Source organism: Salvelinus fontinalis, chromosome 3 (assembly GCF_029448725.1).
Source record: "Salvelinus fontinalis isolate EN_2023a chromosome 3, ASM2944872v1, whole genome shotgun sequence".
NCBI lineage: Eukaryota > Metazoa > Chordata > Actinopteri > Salmoniformes > Salmonidae > Salvelinus > Salvelinus fontinalis.
Genome location: NC_074667.1, coordinates 77,409,159 through 77,429,158, shown reverse-complemented (window position 1 = coordinate 77,429,158; position 20,000 = coordinate 77,409,159). Strand labels below are relative to the sequence as shown.

The following is a 20,000-nucleotide window of genomic DNA, read 5'->3' as shown; positions in this document are numbered from 1 at the left end:
CCAGCAGTAATGAAACAGAGAGAATCCCAGCGGTAATGAAACAGAGAGAGAATCCCAGCGGTAATGAAACAGAAAGAGAATCCCAGCGGTAATGAAACACAGAGAGAATCCCAGCGGTAATGAAACAGAAAGAGAATCCCAGCGGTAATGAAACAGGGAGAATCCCAGCAGTAATGAAACAGAGAGAGAATCCCAGCGGTAATGAAACAGAAAGAGAATCCCAGCGGTAATGAAACAGAGAGAGAATCCCAGCGGTAATGAAACACAGAGAGAATCCCAGCGGTAATGAAACAGAAAGAGAATCCCAGCGGTAATGAAACAGAGAGAGAATCCCAGTGGTAATGAAACAGAGAGAGAATCCCAGCGGTAATGAAACAGAGAGAGAATCCCAGCGGTAATGAAACAGAGAGAGAATCCCAGCGGTAATGAAACAGAGAGAGAATCCCAGCGGTAATGAAACAGAAAACAGAGAGAGAATCCCAGCGGTAATGAAACAGAAAACAGAGAGAGAATCCCAGCGGTTATGAAACACAGAGAGAATCCCAGCGGTAATGAAACAGAGAGAATCCCAGCAGTAATGAAACAGAAAGACAATCCCAGCAGTAATGAAACAGAGAGAGAATCCCAGCGGTAATGAAACAGAGAGAGAATCCCAGCGGTAATGAAACAGAGAGAGAATCCCAGCGGTAATGAAACAGAAAGTGAATCCCAGCGGTAATGAAACACAGAGAGAATCCCAGCGATAATGAAACAGAAAACAGAGAGAGAATCCCAGCGGTAATGAAACAGAGAGAATCCCAGCGGTAATGAAACAGAAAGTGAATCCCAGCGGTAATGAAACAGAAAGTGAATCCCAGCGGTAATGAAACAGAAAGTGAATCCCAGCGGTAATGAAACACAGAGAGAATCCCAGCGATAATGAAACAGAAAACAGAAAGAGAATCCCAGCGGTAATGAAACAGAAAACAGAGAGAGAATCCCAGCGGTAATGAAACAGAGAGAATCCCAGCGGTAATGAAACAGAAAGAGAATCCCAGCGGTAATGAAACAGAAAACAGAGAGAGAATCCCAGCGGTAATGAAACAGAGAGAATCCCAGTGGTAATGAAACAGAGAGAGAATCCCAGCGGTAATGAAACAGAGAGAGAATCCCAGTGGTAATGAAACAGAGAGAGAATCCCAGCGGTAATGAAACAGAGAGAGAATCCCAGCGGTAATGAAACAGAACTCTTTCACACCTTAATTGGTTTGTCTTGTGTTGAAACAGTATTGGTGTTGGTGTGTAGCTAGCTTCATGTGTTGGTGTTTGTACGTACCGTATGTATGAGAGCCTTGTATTGTTCATCTTTCACCACATCAAGTGTTCCATTAAAAACACTCACTTGTAGGCTGGTAGATGAGTTTGATTAAAATATGCAAATGTCCCTTCCATATAGTTTCTTTGTTGTTCCCTTGGAAACCACGAACAGTTGTCGCAATGTTCAATATTTATTTTAAGAGGCAGTTGACTATACTTTTACACTTTCATTTACCGGTTTAATTTACCGGTTTAATTTATAGGTTTCATTTACTGGTTAAATATACTGGTTTCATTTATTGGTTTCATTTACTGGTTTCATTTACAGTTTTAATTTATAGGTGTCATTTACAGGTTTGTATTTGTGTTTGCGGAAAAGACTACACAACATGAGTAAACAAAAACCTAATACAAAACCCTGAGGTAGCTTGAAAGAACAAGCGATTCTGTTTAGTCAAACATCTGTGGCTGTTTATGGCTGTTTGTCCTGTTCTCCTTATTTTACATGTGATTTCAATCATCACTAAAATATTATAGAACTGCACACAGACCTTGCTTCGTCTACTATTAAACATTTAATTGTCAAAATCAAACAGATGATTTTGTAGTATTTGAAAGATCTTCCGAAACAGCAGGTTTAGAGGGTATGTGCCAGAGCGATAGAGTGGTGAAAATCTTCTGTCACATCAAAGCAACGTGTAGGATTAAACGTTTTAACAATAGTTAAGAGCTCCAGATCTGACTAAGGACTAAACCGTAGGAATCTGGAGAACATGGCTACAAACTGAGATCTCATATAGTCAGTTCTAGAGTTCTAGAAGTCATTTATAGTTCACTCTACCCAACAGCAGTCACGGCGCCAGGATAAAGTGACTAAGAGGGCATTGACATCGTTTTTTTTTTTGGGGGGGGGGGGTTCTTGCAATGAAATTATATTGAAATCTGCTTATATCACACTATACCACAATAAACATAACGTTCAAATACCGAGACTCCGGGATCATTAAGTGCTTTTGAATTGGCAGACAGTCTCTGCTCAGCAGAGACTATCTTGTAGTCTATAATGAAAATAGTGAGATGGAGCCTCCAGCCTCCAGTCACCTACAGTGAGGTGCAGTCTACAGTCTACTACAGTGAGATGAAGCCTACAGTCTACAGTCTACTACAGTGAGATGCAGTCTACAGTCTACTACAGTGAGATACAGCCTACAGTCTACAGTCTACTACAGTGAGATGCAGCCTGCAGTCTACTACAGTGAGATGCAGCCTGCAGTCTAATACAGTGAGATGCAGTCTACAGTCTACTACAGTGAGATGCAGTCTACAGTCTACTACAGTGAGATGCAGTCTACAGTCTACTACAGTGAGATGCAGTCTACAGTCTACTACAGTAAGATGCAGTCTACAGTCTACTACAGTAAGATGCAGCCTGCAGTCTACTACAGTGAGATGCAGTCTACAGTCTACAGCCTACTACAGTGAGATGCAGTCTACAGTCTACTACAGTGAGATGCAGTCTACAGTCTACTACAGTGAGATGCAGTCTACAGTCTACTACAGTGAGATGCAGTCTACAGTCTAATACAGTGAGATGCAGTCTACAGTCTACTACAGTGAGATGCAGTCTACAGTCTACTACAGTAAGATGCAGCCTGCAGTCTACTACAGTGAGATGCAGTCTACAGTCTACTACAGTGAGATGCAGTCTACAGTCTACTACAGTGAGATGCAGTCTACAGTCTACTACAGTGAGATGCAGTCTACAGTCTACTACAGTGAGATGCAGTCTACAGTCTACTACAGTGAGATGCAGTCTACAGTCTACTACAGTGAGATGCAGTCTACAGTCTACTACAGTGAGATGCAGTCTACAGTCTACTACAGTGAGATGCAGTCTACAGTCTACTACAGTGAGATGCAGTCTCCTACAGTGAGATGCAGCCTGCAGTCTACTACAGTGAGATGCAGTCTACAGTCTACTACAGTGAGATGCAGTCTACAGTCTACTACAGTGAGATGCAGTCTACAGTCTACTACAGTGAGATGCAGTCTACAGTCTACTACAGTGAGATGCAGCCTCCTACAGTCTACTACAGTGAGATGCAGTCTACAGTCTACTACAGTGAGATGCAGTCTACAGTCTACTACAGTGAGATACAGTCTACAGTCTACTACAGTGAGATGCAGCCTCCAGTCTACTACAGTGAGATACAGTCTACTACAGTGAGATGCAGTCTACAGTCTACTACAGTGAGATGCAGCCTACAGTCTACAGTCTAATACAGTGAGATGCAGCATACAGTCTACTACAGTGAGATGCAGTCTACTACAGTGAGATGCAGTCTACAGTCTACTACAGTGAGATGCAGTCTACAGTCTACAGTCTACTACAGTGAGATGCAGTCTACAGTCTACAGTCTAATACAGTGAGATGCAGCCTACAGTCTACAGTCTACTACAGTGAGATGCAGTCTACAGTCTACAGTCTACTACAGTGAGATGCAGTCTACAGTCTACAGTCTAATACAGTGAGATGCAGCCTACAGTCTACAGTCTACTACAGTGAGATGCAGTCTACAGTCTACTACAGTGAGCTACAGTCTACAGTCTACTACAGTGAGATGCAGCCTACAGTCTACTACAGTGAGATGCAGCCTACAGTCTACTACAGTGAGATGCAGTCTACAGTCTACTACAGTGAGATGCAGTCTACAGTCTACTACAGTGAGATGCAGTCTACAGTCTACTACAGTGAGATGCAGTCTACAGTCTACTACAGTGAGATGCAGCCTCCTACAGTGAGATACAGTCTACAGTCTACAGTCTAATACAGTGAGATGCAGTCTACAGTCTACTACAGTGAGATACAGTCTACAGTCTACTACAGTGAGATGCAGTCTACAGTCTACTACAGTGAGATACAGTCTACTACAGTGAGATACAGTCTACAGTCTACTACAGTGAGATGCAGTCTACAGTCTACTACAGTGAGATACAGTCTACTACAGTGAGATACAGTCTAATACAGTGAGATACAGTCTACAGTCTACTACAGTGAGATGCAGCCTACAGTCTACTACAGTGAGACGCAGCATACAGTCTACTACAGTGAGAAGCAGTCTACAGTCTACTACAGTGAGATACAGTCTACAGCCTACTACAGTGAGATGCAACATACAGTCTACTACAGTGAGCTACAGTCTACAGCCTACTACAGTGAGATGCAGTCTCCAGTCTACTACAGTGAGATGCAGTCTACAGTCTACAGTCTACTACAGTGAGATGCAGCCTCCAGTCTACTACAGTGAGATACAGTCTACAGTCTACAGTCTAATACAATGAGATGCAGCCTCCTACAGTCTACTACAGTGAGATGCAGTCTACAGTCTAATACAGTGAGATACAGTCTACAGTCTACTACAGTGAGATGCAGCCTACAGCCTACAGTCTACTACAGTGAGATACAGTCTACAGTCTAATACAGTGAGATACAGTCTACAGTCTACTACAGTGAGATGCAGTCTACAGTCTACAGTCTACTACAGTGAGATACAGTCTACAGTCTAATACAGTGAGATACAGTCTACAGTCTACTACAGTGAGATGCAGCCTACAGTCTACTACAGTGAGACGCAGCATACAGTCTACTACAGTGAGAAGCAGTCTACAGTCTACTACAGTGAGATACAGTCTACAGCCTACTACAGTGAGATGCAACATACAGTCTACTACAGTGAGCTACAGTCTACAGCCTACTACAGTGAGATGCAGCCTCCAGTCTACTTTTAATGAGATGCAGTCTACAGCCTACTACAGTGAGATGCAGTCTACAGCCTACTACAGTGAGATGCAGCCTACAGTCTACTACAGTGAGACGCAGCATACAGTCTACTACAGTGAGATGCAGTCTACAGTCTACTACAGTGAGATGCAACATACAGTCTACTACAGTGAGCTACAGTCTACAGCCTACTACAGTGAGATGCAGTCTCCAGTCTACTACAGTGAGATGCAGTCTACAGTCTACAGCCTACTACAGTGAGATGCAGTCTACAGCCTACTACAGTGAGATGCAGTCTACAGTCTACTACAGTGAGCTACAGTCTACAGCCTACTACAGTGAGATGCAGTCTCCAGTCTACTACAGTGAGATGCAGTCTACAGTCTACTACAGTGAGATGCAGTCTACAGTCTACTACAGTGAGCTACAGTCTACAGCCTACTACAGTGAGATGCAGTCTCCAGTCTACTACAGTGAGATGCAGTCTACAGTCTACAGCCTACTACAGTGAGATGCAGTCTACAGCCTACTACAGTGAGATGCAGTCTACAGCCTACTACAGTGAGATGCAGCCTACAGTCTACTACAGTGAGATGCAGTCTACAGTCTACTACAGTGAGATGCAGTCTACAGTCTACTACAGTGAGATGCAGCCTCCTACAGTGAGATGCAGCCTGCAGTCTACTACAGTGAGATGCAGTCTACAGTCTACTACAGTGAGATGCAGTCTACAGTCTACTACAGTGAGATGCAGTCTACAGTCTACTACAGTGAGATGCAGTCTACAGTCTACTACAGTGAGATGCAGCCTACTACAGTGAGATACAGCCTCCAGTCTACTACAATGAGATACAGTCTACAGTCTACTACAGTGAGATGAAGTCTACAGTCTACTACAGTGAGGTGCAGTCTACAGCCTACTACAGTGAGATGCAGTCTACAGTCTACTACAATGAGATACAGTCTACAGTCTACTACAGTGAGATGAAGTCTACAGTCTACTACAGTGAGGTGCAGTCTACAGCCTACTACAGTGAGATGCAGCCTACAGCCTCCAGTCTACTACAGTGAGATGCAGCCTACAGCCTCCATCCAGCCTACTACAGTGAGATGCAGCCATGCACAGCTGCTTTGCCAAACAAATAGGCCTATAAGCCCGCTTCAAACATGGAGAATCATGGAGCTCAAGGGTTCAGCAACACGTTGTGATATGGCACAACACACTTCTGTGAATCAAATTCAACTCATGCAATCAGAAAACCAATCCGTATCTGGTGTCACCATCAGTGCGACACATCTCCTTCGCATAGTTCTCCCACTCCTCTTCAATGGCTGTGCGAAGTTGCTGGATATTGGCGGGAACTGGAACAGTCAGGTTAAGACCCTGGTGAGGACGACGGAGGATCTTGATGAGCTTCCCTGAGACGGTCTCTGACAGCTTGTGCAGAAATTCTTCGGTTGTGCAAACCCACAGTTTCATCAGCTGTCCGGGAGGCTGGTCTTAGACGATGCTGCAGGTGAAGAAGCCGGATGTGGAGGTCCTGGGCTGGCGTGGTTACACGTGGTCTGAGGTTGTAAGACCGTCGGACGTACTGCCAAAACGATGTTGGAGGTTGCTTATGGTAGAGAAATTAACATAACATTCTCTGGCAACAGTTCTGGTGGACATTCCTGCAGTCAGCATGCCAATTGCACACTCACTCAAAACTTGAGACACATGTGGCATAGTGTGGTTTAGAGTGGCCTTTTATTGTCCCCAGCACAAGGTGCACCTGTGTAATGATAATGCTTTTTAATCAGGTTCTTGATATGCCACAGGTGGATGGATAACCTTAGCAAAAGAGAAATGCTCACTAAAAGGGATCCAAACTAATTCGTGCAAAACCTTTGAGAGAAATAAGCTTTTTGTGCGTGTGGAAGATTTCTGGGATATTTCACTTCAGCTCATGAAACATGGGACCAACACTTTACATGTTGCATTCATAAATTTGTTCAGTATAGTTTGAATCACACTATATGACAATAAACATAAAAGTTGAAATGAGTAATCAATCATTCTCTATTCTCCTGGAAATCTTCTTGTAAAATCCCCCTCAAATACCAGTGGGATTAGTTGAGCTTTCCTCAGGTGTAGCTTCTTCTTCTGCGCTGACTGGACACGTTTCTCAAAAAGGAAAATGAGTCCTCGCATGTACAGAGCATTCTGAAAATATTCAGACCCCTTCCCTTTTAACACATTTTGCCTCACTCTAAAACATATTAAATTGTTTTATTTCCTCATCAATCTACACACAATAACCCACAATGACAAAACAAAAAACAGGTTTTTAGAAATCTTTAGAAATAAATTCAAAATGAAAAACTGAAATATCACATTTCCATAAGTATTCAGACCCTTTACTCAGTACTTTGTTGAAACACCTTTGGCAGCGATTGCAGCCAAAGTCTTCTTGGTATGAAGCTACAAGCTTGGCACACATGCATTTGGGGAGATTCCCCCATTCTTCTTTGTAGATCCTCTCAAGCGCTTGCAATTTGGATGGGGACCGCCGCAGGGCCACTCAAAGACATTCAGAGACTTGTCCCGAAGCCACTCCTGCTCTTGGCTGTGTGCTTAGGGTCGTTGTCCTGTTGGAAGGTAAACCTTCACCCCAGTATGAGGTCCTGAGTGCTCTGGAGCAGGTTTTCATCAAGGATCTCTCTGTACTTTGCTCCATTCATCTTTCCCTCGATCCTGTCTAGTCTCCAAGTCCCTGCCGCTGAAAAACATCCCCACAGCATGATGCTGCCGCCACCATGCTTCACCGTAGGGATGGTGCCAGGTTTCCTCCAGACGTGACGCTTGGCATTCAGGCCAAAGAGTTCAACCTTGGTTTCATCAGACCAGAGAATCTTGTTTCTCATGGTCTGAGTACTTTAGGTTCCTTTTGGCAAACTCCAAGCGGGCTGTCATGTGCCTTTTATTGAGGAGTGGCTTCCATACATTTTTGAGCAAGGCTGTAACGTAACAAAGTGTGGAAAAAAGTCAAGGGGTCTGAATACTTTCCGAATGCACTGTACATACGATTTCTTGCCAGCTGCCCATCATTAACAAGTGTTGACACCTCAGTACCCATACCCAGACTTGTTTTTCTTCCCACAGTGCAGTGCATTTCAAATGCTCTTTGCTTGATGCGTGCCTAGCCAATCCTTTGGTACTACCAATAGCATGCTTCCAGTTAGAATAACCAGCTTGGGTGAAGGCCTTTTCTGCATGGCAAACAAAATGCCGCATCTGCAGTAACCGAGTGTTCCAGCCACTCTCTTCCTATGAACCAGTTGCTATTAAATTAACGTTTTTGGAAAGAAAACCTGTGGCTAGAGTAGGATTCTAGGCTAACCTTGGCTGGCTCCTCTGTTCCAAGATCGTCAGGAACCGTCGGAGGTGGAGGGGACTGTGGAACCATTATCCTGGTGCTGCTGGTGGAAGAGGTGGCAGGCTCTGCACACGGAGCTAGCTGGAGCTCGGCAGCATCACCGCTGCCGGGCTCGGCAGCATCACCGCTGCTGGGCTTGGCAGCGGCCTCAGTGGTTTGATGCTGCTGCTCATCACTGTCCTTCAGCTTTGTTTCGGTACTTTGGCGAAGCCAATTTTTGATATCCATTGTGGCAGTGGCTAAATAGACTAAGGCTAATGACACTAACGCTTTTTACAGCTAGCTAAGAAGATAACTACTTAGCTAGCTGTAAACATTGTACTTTGTACTCAACTTTGTATGGTGTGGGGCTTGAGGCAGAGTTAGGTGACGCAGCTTCAATGGTAAAGTTGACCCCGCCCTTAAAAATCAAAATCAAAGATTACAGGTGGAGGCTTATCACGTTATTTACTTAGCCTACCACAGATGAGAAGCGTTTCTCCCCCGCTTTTTATGGAAACCAAATGGAGTCATACCTAACCGCCCAAGTGGTTTATCCTAGCCCCCCCTACACACACCACGGTGCGCTCTGTCCATTGTGCTGACAGCGCAGCGGATACACATTTTGCTACAACTGAAGGGGCACAAGTTTCAACGAAGTGCACTAAGCCCCCCTTTTGGCCCCTCGTGGAGCCGCTCTACAGTCGGTTGTAGTAAGCAGCAGGAATCTTGTGGACATGGCTTCATACATAACGCCTCTCCACAGTGACCTCTAACCCACAGCGGATTGATGTCCCCATCTACTGCCACTTAGTCGCGTGTCTGTACAATACCTTACGTCTGACGTTGCTAACGATGAACTGGTTGACTGAACAGAACAAAACTCAATGTATGACTTGTTTGGGGTGACTGTGCTTGTGGCAGTTAGTTGTCACGCGTGTGTGTGTGTGTGTGTGTGTGTGTGTGTGTGTGTGTGTGTGTGTGTGTGTGTGTGTGTGTGTGTGTGTGTGTGTGTGTGTGTGTGTGTGTGTGTGTGTGTGTGTCTTTTTGCTTACGACATTACTCTGTAAACACCTAGTAACATGTCTAGTCATGTGTGTCACTTCGAACATTACTCTATAAACACCTTGTAAATGATCTATGATTACTTTATGATAACCTGTGTGCTGATTTGGTCTGATTTAAGTGGGGTGCGATCATGGAATGACTTTGTCTCAAACAGCTACTCGTTTTGTACCCAACAACATATTAAAAGGTACTATTTTTACTATTGTTCACTGAAAAAGTGAATCACAATATGAACTACAGTAGTACGAAAAGGATATGCGTATAAAAGTGAGACAAAGCCACATACTAAAAACAAATGGTTCTAAATAGTGTAACAAATCTGTTTTTTTGGCTTGTTACCATAGCGGATCCCTTTTTGGTGCTGTATTAGAGCCTATATTTGAAAGTTCTATAAAGAACCATGCTCATAAAGTTCTAAATGTAACCTGTATGGTGCTATAAAGAACCCTGTCCCAAGGTGCTATAAAGAACCTTTTCCTAAGGTGCTATAAAGAACCCTATCCTAAGGTGCTATAAAGAACCTTTTCCTAAGGTGCTATAAAGAACCCTATCCCAAGGTGCTATAAAGAACTCTATCCTAAGGTGCTATAAAGAACCCTATCCTAAGGTGCTATAAAGAACCCTATCCTAAGGTGCTATAAAGAACCCTATCCTATGGTGCTATAAAGAACTCTATCCTAAGGTGCTATAAAGAACCCTATCCTAAGGTGCTATAAAGAACCCTATCCTAAGGTGCTATAAAGAACCCTATCCTAAGGTGCTATACAGAACCCGATCCTAAGGTGCTATAAAGAACCCTATCCTAAGGTGCTATAAAGAACCCTATCCTATGGTGCTATAAAGAACCCTATCCTAAGGTGCTATAAAGAACCCTATCCTAAGGTGCTATAAAGAACCCTATCCTAAGGTGCTATAAAGAACACTTTCCTAAGGTCCTATAAAGAACCCTTTCCTAAGGTTCTATAAAGAACCATTTCCTAAGGTTCTATAAAGAACCATTTCCTAAGGTTATATAAAGAACCATTTCCTAAGGTTCTATAAAGAACCCTATCCTAAGGTGCTATAAAGAACCCTTTCCTAAGGTTCTATAAAGAACCCTTTCCTAAGGTTCTATAAAGAACCATTTCCTAAGGTTCTATAAAGAACCCTATCCTAAGGTGCTATAAAGAACCCTTTCCTAAGGTTCTATAAAGAACCATTTCCTAAGGTTCTATAAAGAACCCTATCCTAAGGTGCTATAAAGAACCCTTTCCTAAGGTGCTATAAAGAACCATTTCCTAAGGTTCTATAAAGAACCCTATCCTAAGGTTCTATAAAGAACCCTATCCTAAGGTGCTATAAAGAACCCTTTCCTAAGGTTCTATAAAGAACCATTTCCTAAGGTTCTATAAAGAACCATTTCCTAAGGTTCTATAAAGAACCCTTTCCTAAGGTTCTATAAAGAACCATTTCATAAGGTTCTATAAAGAACCCAGGTTTTAGTCTGCATAGAAAAGTCTTGCTGCTCAAGTGTGTCCAAACAGTAAAAAATATAATACATTTTTGGGATGGGATTTTTTTTGTTGGGGTAAAATGAAACGACTAAAACCAGATATAAAGTATGTAGAAAAGATAATGGACCTTTATATTTTTCAATAAGATCATCTTTGAGAACTAACTTTGGCTTTTGTTATAATGTTTGAGTCACTCAGATAACATAAGCCATGGCAAAATTTGTAAAATTGCAGGAAATTAGCTTTAAAACAGCAATATTTTTCACTACGTCCAACATGAGGGCCTAAAATTTTCGGTCAGCGACGACACCATTGGCCAAACCCCAACCACACACCCCACCTAAGCCCCGTTTTGGTCCAGAAGAGACCCTGGAACCTTTCTCAATATCAAAGGTTCTTTGCAGAGCCTTTTTGGAAGAACCATACAGGTTTCTTTCATTCTGGTTAGCCATATTGTATTGTTAAAATCCCATTGGTATTATTATTGTGTTAATTGACAAGTTGAATCAGGTGTGCTAGTTCTGTAACAGCTGGGGGTCCCTGAGGATAGAATTGAGAACCACTGATTAAGTCAACAGTTCTCAATTGACACAAGGCCATATGTGAGTCTTTCACAAGACACGATCACTGGCCATAGTCATAGATAATATGTAATGGCATGACACAACAGATTGGAAAAACTGGAATGACACTGTCAAAAAGAGCTGTGTGCAAACCACGACCTACAAAAAGCTAATGAGCCACCGTCCCTACATTTTAACTGTCACTATCACCTTTCGTGAATCGCAAAGAAGCATTAAAGGGCTCATTATGGTTCCACATAGAACCATCACCTTTCCCAAAGAACCCTTGAGGAACCCTCTTTTCTTAGTGTGCAGAGACTGAGAGAGAGAGACAGAAAGAGACATTGAGTGACAAAACAAATAGGTACCTGCCAAAATAAAGGAAACGCCAACATAGTGTCTTAATAAGGCATTGGGCCACCATGAGCCAGAACAGCTTCAGTGCACCTTGGCATAGATTCTACAAGTGTCTGGAACTCCATTGGAGGGATGTGACACCATTCTTCCACGAGAAATTTCATCATTTGGTGTTTTGTCGATGGTGGTGGAAAACGCTGTCGCTGCTCCAGAATCTCCCATAAGTGTTCAATTGGGTTGAGATCTGGTGACTAACACACACACACACACACACACACACACACACACACACACACACACACACACACACACACACACACACACACACACACACACACACACACACACACACACACACACACACACACACACACACACACACAGCCTTTAAACCCCCTGTGCTCCCTTGAGACCCGTCTTTCAAAGTCACTGAGATCTCTTCTAGCCAAGGTAGCCAAAATAATGGGCACCTGGTCATTTCCACAGAGGAAGAAAAACAAGGACAGAAGATGGACAGACTCTACTTCCTGTAGTCAGGGTGTGGGACTGGGTCTGGTGAGGACAGACTCTACTTCCTGTAGTCAGGGTGTGGGACTGGGTCTGGTGAGGACAGACTCTACTTCCTGTAGTCAGGGTGTGGGACTGGGTCTGGTGAGGACAGACTCTACTTCCTGTAGTCAGGGTGTGGGACTGGGTCTGGTGAGGACAGACTCTACTTCCTGTAGTCAGGGTGTGGGACTGGGTCTGGTGAGGACAGACTCTACTTCCTGTAGTCAGGGTGTGGGACTGGGTTTGCTGAGGTCTGTTCAAGAATCAGAAGCTCTGCCGGCCAACTCCCTCCCTCTGGCTCTGGATTCTTATCTCTCTGCTGTGACACGCAATGTGGTAAGGAGTGTGCATGTGTGTGTGAGGAGCCGAGGAGTGTGCATGTGTGTGTGAGGAGCCGAGGAGTGTGCATGTGTGTGTGTGGAGCCGAGGAGTGTGCATGTGTGTGTGTGGAGCCGAGGAGTGTGCATGTGTGTGTGTGTACATGAGGCTCCTTCCAATTCCACTGCATGGAAGTCGGAAATAATTGTTCCAGCAATAAAATGTAATAGCTTATCACATAAAAGCTGTGGAAATTAAGTGGACTGTGTATTAATTAACTTCTCGCCTTCTCTACGGAGTCTACAGGAGGTTAAATTGGAGTATGTGTTCACATGAAGTAGGTGGAGATGAAGAGAGAAGAGAGGACAGAACCTCGGGAACATCAGAATGTTCTAACGACGGAACCCAAACGCACGGTGGCCATGGCAACCAGAGGTAATAATAAACAGTGCCTGCTCTTGTCTTTCAGTCTTCAGAGAGGAGGACGACACCGTGTGAGTCATCCTTCCATGAGAGAACACACACACACACACACTCAATCACGCACACACACACACACACACACACACGTGCACAAATACGCACGTTCCAAGATTTGAGGTGTAATCTTTACATCTGCCTGTCGATGTGAATGACGTACTGGCTAATGAAAACAGCATTTAAAACACAGACCTCTTGACAGAAGAAGGGATAAAGACTTATGGTTAAACTACAAATATGAATTTAATTAAATCATTTAGATTTGCTTGTTAACCTCACTTGAACGTAAAAAAAACTAAATAATATATACACATTAAATGAGATTGAAATGAAGCCATGAAGGCCTATATACGTAATACATTGTGCCATGACCTAGTTAAATAAAGGTTGAATTAAATAATAAAAATAACCAAGATGATGGATGATATAGATAATTGATGGCATACCCATTTAACCTGATGATCAGCCAACCCTCTCAATGCAAGTCAATGCAAATTGTGATCTGAAGACAATAAACCCAGAGGTAGTAGCTAGGCAAGTGATCTCCTCTTCTCTCTTCTTCATCACACACGGATAGTGTTTCACTTTGCTTTTATCCTGTCTAGTCTATCACCCCCCCCCCCCCCCCCCCCCCCCATACATCCACTAACTATAATATGTAGTCTGTAGACCCTGTTCAGTACCAGGACCTAAGATAACACAACAGGAAATGAGCACAGATCACTGTGGCATACGAATCCAGTGTGTGTGTGTCCTCACCTGTTTCCCATTACCACCCGCTTTATTTTTAATATCTACCACATGAGACGTAAGCAGCCTGACTCCCTCACTCTCTCTCCCTCCTACCCTCCATCCCTCCCTCTCTCTCTCTCCCTCCCACTCTCTCCTCTCCCTCCCACTCTCTCCTCTCCCTCCCACTGTCTCCTCTCCCTCCCTCCCTCCCTCCCTCCCTCCCTCCTCTCTCTCCCTCCCTCCCTCTCTCCCTCCTCTCCCTCCCTCCCTCTCTCCTCTCCCTCCCTCTCTCCTCTCCCTCCCTCTCTCCTCTCCCTCCCTCTCTCCCTCCTCTCTCTCCCTCCTCTCTCTCCTCTCCCTCCCTTCCTCTTTCCTCTCCCTCCCTCTCTCCTCTCCCTCCCTCTCTCCTCTCCCTCCCTCTCTCCTCTCCCTCTCTCTCCCGCTCCCTCCCGCTGCCTCCCAGTTCGCCACCATCATTTGAAGGCCTAGTGGACCAGAGAGAGAAGAGGTTCTGTTACTGTCAGCGGCTCTCCTCTCCCACTCCTTCTCCCATCTCTCTCCTCTCCCACTCCTTCTCCCATATCTCTCCCTCCCTCCATCTCTCTCCATCCCCCTCTCTCCCACTCCTTCTCCCATCTCTCTCCATCCCCCATCTCTCTCCTCTCCCACTCCTTCTACCATCTCTCTCCCTCCCTCCATCTCTCTCCATCCCCCTCTATCTCTCCTCTCCCACTCCTTCTCCCATCTCTCTCCCTCCCTCCATCCCTCTCCATCCCCCTCTATCTCTCCTCTCCCTCTCCTTCTCCCATCTCTCTCCCTCCATCCCTCTCCATCCCCCTCTATCTCTCCTCTCCCACTCCTTCTCCCATCTCTCTCCCTCCCTCCATCCCTCTCCATCCCCCTCTATCTCTCCTCTCCCACTCCTTCTCCCATCTCTCTCCTCTCCCACTCCTTCTCCCATCTCTCTCCTCTCCCACTCCTTCTCCCATCTCTCTCCCTCCCTCCATCTCTCTCCTCTCCCACTCCTTCTCCCTCTTTACCTCGCTCTCTCCTTACCCTCCCTCTCCCTCTCCATCCCCCATCTCTCTCCCTCCCTCCATCTCTCTCCATCCCCCTCTCTCCCACTCCTTCTCCCTCTTTACCTCGCTCTCTCCTTACCCTCCCTCTCCCTCCCCCATCTCTCTCCCTCCCTCCATCTCTCTCCATCCCCCTCTATCTCTCCTCTCCCACTCCTTCTCCCTCTTTACCTCGCTCTCTCCTTACCCTCCCTCTCCCTCCCCCATCTCTCTCCCTCCCTCCATCTCTCTCCATCCCCCTCTCTCCCTCTTTACCTCGCTCTCTCCTTACTCTCCCTCTCCCTCTCCATCCCCCATCTCTCTCCCTCCCTCCATCTCTCTCCATCCCCCTCTATCTCTCCTCTCCCACTCCTTCTCCCTCTTTACCTCGCTCTCTCCTTACCCTCCCTCTCCATCCCCCATCTCTCTCCCTCCCTCCATCTCTCTCCCTCCCCCCTCTCTCTCTCTCCCACTCCTTCTCCCTCTTTATCTCGCTCTCCCCTTACCCTCCCTCTCCATCCCCCATCTCTCTCCCTCCCTCCATCTCCCTCTCTCTCTCTTCCCGCCTCCATAACTCTCCATCCCCCCTCCATCTCCTCTCTCTCTTTCAATTCTTCTTCCTCTTTACCTCTCTCTCTCTCCCTCCATCTCTCTCCATCTCTCTCTCCCTCCCTCCATCTCTCTCCACCCTTTCTCTCTCTCCCCACCCTCTCTCTCTCAACTGAACTACTACACCACACATGTGCATGCCAAACATCCATACACAAACATACCCACATACACAGGCAACACCCCCCAAGGCTGTGAACACACACGTGTCCCAAAGACACACAAATTTTGGGATTCCTCTGCTCTAAACTACATGGAAATCATTACGTTTGAGAGAGGAACTTCTTATTTGCATCAATACACATTATTCTAAAATATTATTATTCTTTAGTTTATTTAAAAAAAATGCAATTTCATTTTTCAAGACATTTAACTGCACCATTCATCCAGCAGTGAAAGCAGATATTTCCCATGAATTTGACAATCCCCATTCCATTCTGTGTGACCCGCTGTGAATGCCATGGAACCTTCTAGAATGCCTAATGCCGTTGTCCTCTTGCGTTAACCAACTACTTAGTAAAGTCAAGCTCCTCCCCTACTCCTATCCTCCTCGTCTCCCCCATGTGATGTAGATAATAAACTTAAGGGAAATAAACAATACAATTAAACATTAAACATTACATTCACAGAAGTTCCAAAATAATAAAGAAGTTTCAAATGTCATATTATTTCTACAATGTTGTAACGCAGTGCAAATAGTTAAAGTACAAAAGGGAAAATAAATAATCATAAATATGGGTTGTATTTACAATGGTGTTTGTTCTTCACTGGTTGACCTTTTCTGGTGGCAACAGGTCACAAATCTTGCTGCAGTGATGGCACACTGTGGTATTTCACCCAGTAGATATGGGAGTTTATCAAAATTGGATTTGTTTTCGAATTCTTTGTGGATCTGTGTAATCTGAGGAAAATATGTCTCTCTAATATGGTCATACATTGGGCAGGAGGTTAGGAAGTGCAGCTCAGTTTCCGCCTCATTTTGTGGGCAGTGTGCACATAGCCTGTCTACCCTTGAGAACCAGGTCTGCATACGACGGCCTTTCTCAATAGCGAGGCTATGCTCACTGAGTCTGTACATAGTCAAAGCTTTCCTTAAGTTTGGTTCAGTCACAGTGGTCAGGTATTCTGCCACTGTGTACTCTCTGTTTAGGGCCAAATAGCATTCTAGTTTGCTCTGTTTTATTGTAAATTCTTTTAAATTTGTCAAGTAATTATCTTTTTGTTTTCTCATGATTTGGTTAGTTCTAATTGTGCTACTGTCCTGGGGCTCTGTGGGGTGTGTTTGTGTTTGTAAACAGAGCCCAGGACCAGCTTGCTTAGGGGACTCTTCTGCAGGTTCATCTATGGCTTTGTAATGGAAGGTTTGGGAATCGCTTCCTTTTAGGTGGTTGTAGAATTTAACGTCTCTTTTCTGGATTTTGATAATTAGCAGGTATCGGCCTAATTCTGCTCTGCATGCATTATTTGGTGATTTAGGTTTATTTTGATTTTATTTTATTTTATTTCACCTTTATTTAACCAGGTAGGCTAGTTGAGAACAAGATCTCATTTACAACTGCGACCTGGCCAAGATAAAGCAAAGCAGTGCGACACAAACAACACAGAGTTACACATGGAATAAACAAGCGTAGTCAATAACACAATAGAAAAAAAAATCTGGTCTATATACAGTGTGTGCAAATGGCGTGAGGAGGTAGGCAATACATTTCATGTGGCCATAGTAGCGAAGTAATTACAATTTAGCAAATTAACACTGGAGTGATAGATGAGCAGATGATGATGTGCAAGTAGAAACACTGGTGTGCTTATGAGCAGAAAAGTAAATTAAAAACAATATGGGGATGAGGTAGGTAGATTGGGTGGGCTATTTACAGATGGGCTATGTACAGCTGCAGCGATTGGTTAGCTGCTGAGACAGCTGATGTTGTACACTGAGGATATTTTGGCAGAATTCTGCATGCAGAGTTTCAATATGGTGTTTGTCCCATTTTGTGAATTCTTGGTTGGTGAGCGGAACCCAGACCTCAACCATAAAGGGCAATGGCTTCTATAACTGATTCAAGTATTTTTAGCCAGATCCTAATTGGTATGTCGAATTTTATGTTCCTTTTGATGGCATTGAAGGGCCTTCTTGCCTTGTCTTTGTGGAAGTTACCTGTGGCGCTGATGTTTAGGCCGAGTTTTGTATAATTTTTTGTGTGCTCTAGTAATTTGGGAAAGAAAAGGGGGATACCTAGTCACTTGTATAACTGAATGCCTTCAACTGAAATGTGTCTTCTGCTTTTAACCCGACCCCTCTGAATCAGAGAGGTGCGGGGGTCTGCCATAATCGACATCCTCGTCTTCAGCGCCTGGGGAACAGTGGGTTAATTACCTCTACGGGATCGGTGTCCCCCCGCAGGACGGTTGAGCTAACATAATGTGATTAGCATGAGGTTGTAAGTAATAAATTTAAAAAAATCCCTGGACATAGACATATCTAAAATTCTTGTTAATCTAACTGCATTGTCCAATTTACAGTAGCAGTTCAGTATTACAGCGAAATAATACCATGCTATTGTTTGAGGAGAGTGCACAATTATGAACTTGGAAATGTATTAATAAACCAATTAGGCACATTTGGGCAGTCTTGATAGAACATTTTGAACAGATACACAATGGTTTCTTGGTTCAGTCTAATATTTTGCACATACACTGCTGCCATCTAGTGGCCAAAATCTAAATTGCACCTGGGCTGGAGTAATACATTATGGCCTTTCTCTTGCATTTCAAAGATGATGGTACAACAACAAAAAATGCATGTTTTTTTCTTTGTATTATCTTTTACCAGATTGAATGTGTTATATTCTCCTACATTAATTTCACATTTCCACAAACTTCAAAGTGTTTCCTTTCAAATGGTATCAAGAATATGCATATCCTAGAAATAATAGAACATCGTGAAACATATAAGAAGCCAGGAATGGTATTTATAGTGGATTTTGAAAAGGCATTTGATAAAGTAAGACTGAATTTTATTAATAAATTCCTGGATTTGTTCAATTTCGGTAATTCTCTTATAAAATGGGTAAAAATAATGTATTGCAACCCAGGTGTAGAATAGTAAATAACGGCTAATTCTCAGAGAGTTTTGAATTGTGAAGAGGAGTTAAACAAGGGTGTCCTCTGTCACCATATCTATTTGTTATGGCCATCTAAATGCTAGCTAATAAAATCAGATTCAATAACAACATTAGAGGATAAGATATCCAAGGCTTAAAAACAAAGGTGTCCATGTATGCCGATGACTCAAGTTTTATATTAAGTCCACAAGCTAGATCCCTGCAATGTCTCATTTAAGATCTAGATAACTTTTCTGTACTCTCTGGACTAAAACCTAATTATGATAAGTGGGAACTGGTCTGTCTGCCCAATATAAAGGATCAAAACTGGCGGAGGGGAAAAAAATAGCATAAATAGGAAAGCATACCAGTTTCATTTTAGGACCAGGATGTTGACAGCTGTGCCATACAGATTGCAAAATAATTGAAGAGATTTTTGATGTACCTATTCCATAGTACAGGGTGTATGAGTCGATATATAAAACAACGCAAAATTCAAGACTACGTGCTTTTCAGCTAAAATTATTATATAGAATTCTTTCCACCAACAAAATGTTGAATATTTGGGGCATAAAATCATCGAAGCTCTGCAGATTTTGTTGTGAGGATACAGAATCAATAGACCATTTATTTTGGTATTGCCCTCAGGTAGCCTGTTTCTGGTCTCAGGTTCAGGAATGGCTGAAAATGAATAGCATTGATCTAAAATTGACTCTAGAAATGGTATTGTTAGGAGATCTGGAGAGACCGGGTCAGTCAATTACTAATACTCTTAGTAAAAGTATTTATCTTCAACTCGCAATCTGTGGATTCTATTCAATTATATAGATTGAAATTGTACGTTAAACATCACAGCATAGTTGAAAGATATGTGTTGGGTAGAAACCCGAAGTGGGTGGCCAGCAGAGATAGATGGGATGGGCTGTGGTAAGCTGAGGGTTGGTATGTGGAATTGGAGACAAGTGGGAGTGGAGTTGCTGTATTAGAGATAGAATGATGGTCAAAGATAAAAGTTTTTTTTTTTAAGTCAAAATAAATCTTACTTAAAAAATAAATAATACATTTGAATGACACTAAGTGGCAGTGTTTTTACAACTAATGCCGGTTTGCATGAGGCTGATGCTGATGCCAGTAGGAAGCACTCTTTCCTCTGGTCTAAAAAATATCCCAATGCCCCAGGGCAGTGATTGGGGACACTGTCCT

At 43.6% G+C, this 20,000-nt stretch overlaps 1 protein-coding gene across 1 annotated transcript in view; it reads right to left on the bottom strand.

The window, feature by feature from the left end:
* LOC129851594 (zinc finger E-box-binding homeobox 2-like) overlaps positions 1-8,721 on the bottom strand; it is a 45,929-nt gene extending 37,208 nt beyond the window's left edge. Inside the window, exon 1 of the mRNA XM_055918204.1 lies at positions 8,458-8,721. Within this exon, the coding sequence (XP_055774179.1) occupies positions 8,458-8,721 (264 nt within the window). The remainder of the gene's footprint in view (positions 1-8,457) is intronic.
* Positions 8,722-20,000: the final 11,279 nt, after the last annotated feature.